This window comes from Saccostrea cucullata, unplaced genomic scaffold, assembly GCF_032062105.1.
Source record: "Saccostrea cucullata isolate Sc308-1 unplaced genomic scaffold, CSIRO_AGI_Scuc_v1 ctg6841, whole genome shotgun sequence".
Lineage (NCBI taxonomy): Eukaryota > Metazoa > Mollusca > Bivalvia > Ostreida > Ostreidae > Saccostrea > Saccostrea cuccullata.
The window spans coordinates 1-5,000 of record NW_026928206.1 but is presented as its reverse complement, the minus strand read 5'-3'; the positions used below and the strand labels follow the sequence as shown (position 1 = coordinate 5,000).

The window sequence follows — 5,000 nt, the reverse complement described above, 5'->3', positions numbered from 1 at the left end:
AATGGATGGGCAAGGTTGTCTTTCTTGTCAATGCAAAGGTTTGTATTATTGAGGAAAAGGGAAATAACAAAATCGGTTTTTTTCCATTTCCTCTGAGAGACAATATCTCTGTCGATCACTGACTCTTTTGAATTGTGTCCATTGCAGCGACTACAGCTGCCCCTAGTAATAATTCGTCATCAGTGACGTCAGTTCCAGGAGCGGGAGGTTGCCCTTCTTTTGATTTCAGTAAATGTGACCCAAATTGTGTTGTCATGAATGAACAAGGCTGCATGACATGTCAGTGCAAAGGTTAGATACTAGATATACGCAACTTCAAGATTTAAGTGGCCGATTTTGATACATGTATAAGCATCAAGTATCATTTTTGTTATACTAGTTTATATGTAGTTGAATTCAGTATTTCTGGATCATGTACTTTAGAAATTACTTTGACTATATTACTGATGAAAATCTTAGGGATGTTTTGCTTTCTATAATGATTTAGCTATTAAATTCCTAAATACGAGTACTGGTACAATAACTTAAAAATGTACCTTCCAAATTAGCAACAACATCAGCGCCCTCTGGAGGACAATCAACAACAGGAGCCGTGACTGGTGTCCCTGGAGCCGGCGGATGTCCGTCTTTTGATTTCAGTACATGTGACCCCAACTGTGTGGTAATGGACGGGCAAGGTTGCTTGTCCTGTCATTGTGCAGGTAAGAACCTTTCTTTCTTAATCAGATATTTATTTCAAATGAATTGTAAAGAACGGGTGAGTACAGTTTTTCTTGTTGGTTATAGCTTCAACTACATCTCCACCTGCTACAACCAAAGCGCCATCTGGGCAAACATCACATCAGCCAGGAACGACAACTGCTGTCCCTGGCGCAGGTGGTTGTCCTTCTTTCGACTTCAGCACCTGTGATCCAAACTGTGTTGTCATGGATTCACGTGGTTGTCTGTCATGTTCATGTGCTGGTAACAAGTTATTTCTTCATAATGTAACCTATGATCATTTGGAAACATGTACGTGAACTTATAAGCAAACTTAGAAAAAAATTAAATCGACGTTTTGTTGAATTACAAGTAGCCACTACAACCTCCTCTGCGCCCAGCGCTGCTTCTGTGACGTCAGTTCCTGGAGCAGGTGGGTGCCCCTCATTCGACTTCAGTAAATGTGATCCAAACTGTGTTGTCATGGACGCCCGGGGCTGCATGACCTGCTCATGTTCAGGTAATTTATATTAATTAAGGGCAAGTCTTAGTGGGATTCAGCAGTAAGGGACAGATGGCATTTTTGAAAATTAGAATTATGTATTCTTTATGTCTGCTTTGTATTTGTAGTACTTAATTTTCCTCTAGATTGCATATGTTCCTAATAATAAACAAATCCCCCAGGGACCCAAAATAAGAAAAGTTTATTAGATCTGCAACATTGGAAACAAGTAGCTATCAACTGAATGAAATATATCATTTTACTACAAACGAATATATTCGCCAAAGTTTATGTAATTTTCAATTAAGTTGTGCATTTATTATAGGGTCATAAATCTTAACTACCTTGCATTAGTTACTTGTATATTTGAGGTGATTATAATTTAGATGATCGACTTCAACGATTGGAATCGATAAATTTATTTGTTTTAGTTTATACAGTAAATATATCCATACTAGCTTCATTTTGAAATTCATAGCGACTGTCGTTCCTGCAAGTGGTAAACAAAGATCAACAACCACCACACCTCGACCTACCACCATCACCACCACCACACCCCGACCCACCACTAGTACAACCACACCAAGACCCATCACTACGCATGCCCAGACAACTACTACCGGTGGAGTTACGTGTCCTGCTATAAGATGTACTTATCCCTGCGATGCAGGAGTAACATTTAATTCTCAGGGTTGTCCTGTATGTAAATGTAGAACTTCTAGCACGAAGTCCCCTTGATTTGTTTTTATTTATATCATGAGAAATCTCGTATACATACAATAAATATATGTTCCAACAATAATTATGCGTGTTTTGAGGTTTGCGTACAAAAATGTCATTGAAGTAGAAAAAAGGTGAAAAAGATAAATATTTTAAAAAAAATCTTCTACAATGTTATCTTTTAATTCCATCTGGATCAGAGTTCCTCTTTCATATCATCCCGAAGTTCTTTTAGTTCAGGGAACATTATTCTTGTGGCTCCAACATTAAAATCTTTCTTCACAGAGATTTCAAAGTCAAAATCGATATATTCCCGCTTTTTGACGTCATAAGTAGGCCACTTCACAGGAGTTTCCTTAGAATTTGGATCTCTGGAACAAAACAAAACAAAAGAAAAAAAAGAACATTTATAACCACTTTAAAGTGCAATAGCAAAATTTAAGAAACCACTTTAAAAGGCATTTTTCTCTTGCATATAAAAATAGATAGATGGTTTTATTTATCTAAAATTTTGTTTTGTTCTTAAAATAAAAGGACATATCAATTATAAACTTGCTTTAAACTAAAAATGTTCACGCATGTATGTATAAAATGCTTCGTCCAGTACATTATTTTAAGAAGCGGGCAAGGTCTAAGACCAATGCCAAGAGCTGCAGGATTGTGATAAACATAAAAACTACTAGTAATCTTTTTATGGTACAAAGATATAGATCAAAATTCATTTTTCTCAAGGTCAGTCCTCTCTGTTACAAAAACTAATGAACTCAGGGACTCTCAAAAATGCTATGTCAAATTCAAAACAAATGGAAAAAGTGTTTTAACTTTCTAAAAGACATAGGATGTTACAATAAAGCACAATACAGATGAGAAAAGTGACCCAGAGAGGATCTTTACTTTGAAGATTACCACAAACTGCTTCATAAATACTTACCCAGTTTTAGCGAAATTGGAGAAATAGCGGATAATCTTTTCACTGAGCCTGTTATGTCGTTCTTCTGTATGATTATAAACCGGAAGAACGGGCATGTCAAAAAGATGATACAGGTCGTCTGCGTGGCCCGCTCCTCTAAACCATGAGGGAGGTGGCGGACCATAAGGGAGCGGGCTTTTGGCAGACAAAATGTAGTGGAAGGTTTTGTGATTTACATTTTTCCTTGCATGCGCAATGAGAGCACTAGTTGCTGGGGCAACCATCACAGTATCTCCGTAAAAGTCAGTAGCTCGGTTACTTTGGGCATCGTCTCCTTCATCTGTGGTGTAAAAGTCACAAAGTTTCTGACTCAGCTCCGGTTTGTTCCCATACAACTCTTGCACTAGGCCAGGTATAATGACGTCACAGAGGATATTCCGTGGAATCCCTTCCTCGACGGAGAAGTTGTGTGTCTCTTGGAGTTCAGGCAGAAGAGTGTAATACAACAGCGATCCTTCAGCACTTGTTGTTCCTGCCATAAAATCCAAAGATCGGAAGAACTTGCCTTCCGGAGAATTTTCGTCATGCATCGTAAAGTACAACTTGTTCTTGATCAATTCATCGTCCTTACAAGGACCCATCAACATTTCTACCGTATAGTTATCAGGTGCCATAAAATCATAAATATTGACCGCATCCAAAACTTCTTTTGTTGAAAGTTTCTGCAGACAAGCAAAGAACTCGACTTTGTTCTCCATTGGACAGTTCGTCTTTTCCGAAATCCTCTCGTTCACTTTTTCTACGTCGGTATCTTGAGTGATGACCTGTCTATTTACTACACCACTCATGGAAATAGCTCTTTGGAACATCCCAATATTTGATGGAATCAAAGTCTGAAAATGGACACTCATTCCGCCAGCAGATTCACCGAAAATAGTCACAGAATCAGGATTTCCTCCAAATGCTGCTATGTTCTCATGGACCCAACGGAAAGCCATCATCTGATCCCAAAGTCCATAATTTCCCTTCGAAACTGGATCGAGCAAATTCAAGAAACCAAATAATCCTAGCCTGTAATTCATCGTTACCACGATGACGTCACCTTCCGCTGCTAGTCTTTGACCGTTTGTCTCACCGGCAAATCCTATAACAAACCCACCCCCGTGGACCCACACCATTACTGATAGACTCTTTTTAGGAGAAACTTCCCCCGGAACGTACACATTCAGTTGAAGGCAGTCTTCGGAATATTCCGGGATATACTCCATCTCCATTCCAATATCTTGTTGCATGCACGCCGGTCCATGAAGCTCCGAAATACCCTTTACTTCCGTCCATCTTTCGACCGGTTCTGGTTTCTGGAACCTGAGGTTTCCCACGGGCGGCTTCGCATAGGGAATTCCAATGAACCGATAGACTGAACGATCATTCTTTAGGAACTCCTGGTAACCTCTCACTGGTCCGGAAGGAGTTTCTATGACAACTGACTTTGGTTCGCCATCATCACTTTGACTGGAAGCTGTCAGAATTGAGAGCAAGAATATACAGAAAAGATCCATATCTGAAATTACAGATTGTTATATTCAAGTAAAAGCAATTGTTATTCGGGATTTTGTCAGTTATAAAAAGTAAGTATGAAGGGGGTGGGATGGGGGGTGTTTGTTTGTTTGTAGGACCGGGTGTGGAAACTATAACCCTCTGTTCACAATCAAACAATGAAATTGATTAATTAACAATACCAGTTTAATAATAACGAACAAGACTAAATATTTGTCAACAGAGAAGCCTTAAATGTGGTAGTCTGACAAGTAATCTTCTGAGTAGCAAGCTAAATGTATTGGTCAAATGAGACATTGCAACTTAACTTTAACATACACAATGTAAACGTGGGATATAAAAACACACCGTGTATAGGGGCACATCTGGGGTTTCGGTTAAGTAACTATGGGGTTTCAATTCCGAAGCGGTGATTTTTTGCACTTGGAAAACATATTTTGTAAAAATCCTTTGCTAATGAATTCTTTGGGGCCAAATGACATGCGCACGGGTTATAAGAATGTATTACCTTCCAATTTAGTGCAATAGGCTGGTTGAAAGCGTAACGGATTCTGCAAACACTTCTGGACAGTTCAGTCGACTGGGAAAAGTTGTGGTGTCACTGACATTCTT

At 39.0% G+C, this 5,000-nt stretch overlaps 2 protein-coding genes across 2 annotated transcripts in view; one reads left to right on the top strand and one right to left on the bottom strand.

Moving 5' to 3' along the window:
* Nucleotides 1-2,026, top strand: part of LOC134276770 (mucin-5AC-like) — a 9,463-nt gene extending 7,437 nt beyond the window's left edge. The window contains exons 16-21 of the mRNA XM_062759056.1: nucleotides 1-38; nucleotides 148-291; nucleotides 549-701; nucleotides 787-963; nucleotides 1,073-1,219; nucleotides 1,680-2,026. The exon at nucleotides 1-38 is cut by the window's left edge and continues 121 nt beyond it. Of these exons, the coding sequence (XP_062615040.1) occupies nucleotides 1-38; nucleotides 148-291; nucleotides 549-701; nucleotides 787-963; nucleotides 1,073-1,219; nucleotides 1,680-1,939 (919 nt within the window). The 3' untranslated portion in view covers nucleotides 1,940-2,026. The remainder of the gene's footprint in view (nucleotides 39-147; nucleotides 292-548; nucleotides 702-786; nucleotides 964-1,072; nucleotides 1,220-1,679) is intronic.
* On the bottom strand, nucleotides 2,026-4,390 carry LOC134276768 (liver carboxylesterase 1-like). The gene is made up of 2 exons (XM_062759055.1): nucleotides 2,853-4,390; nucleotides 2,026-2,292 (listed from the first exon to the last, which is right to left on the bottom strand). Exons 1-2 carry the CDS (start codon nucleotides 4,388-4,390, stop codon nucleotides 2,118-2,120), a joined length of 1,713 nt encoding a protein of 570 aa, XP_062615039.1. The 3' UTR covers nucleotides 2,026-2,117.
* Between the last annotated feature and the right edge of the window lie 610 nt (nucleotides 4,391-5,000).

Coding starts and splice junctions, on each gene's coding strand:
- LOC134276768 (XM_062759055.1), bottom strand. CDS start 4,390: ATGGATCTTTTCTGTATATTCTTGCTCTCAATTCTGACAGCTTCCAGT. Junction 2,293..2,852: donor TCCAATTTCGCTAAAACTGG/GTAAGTATTTAT, acceptor GTTTTGTTCCAG/AGATCCAAATTCTAAGGAAA.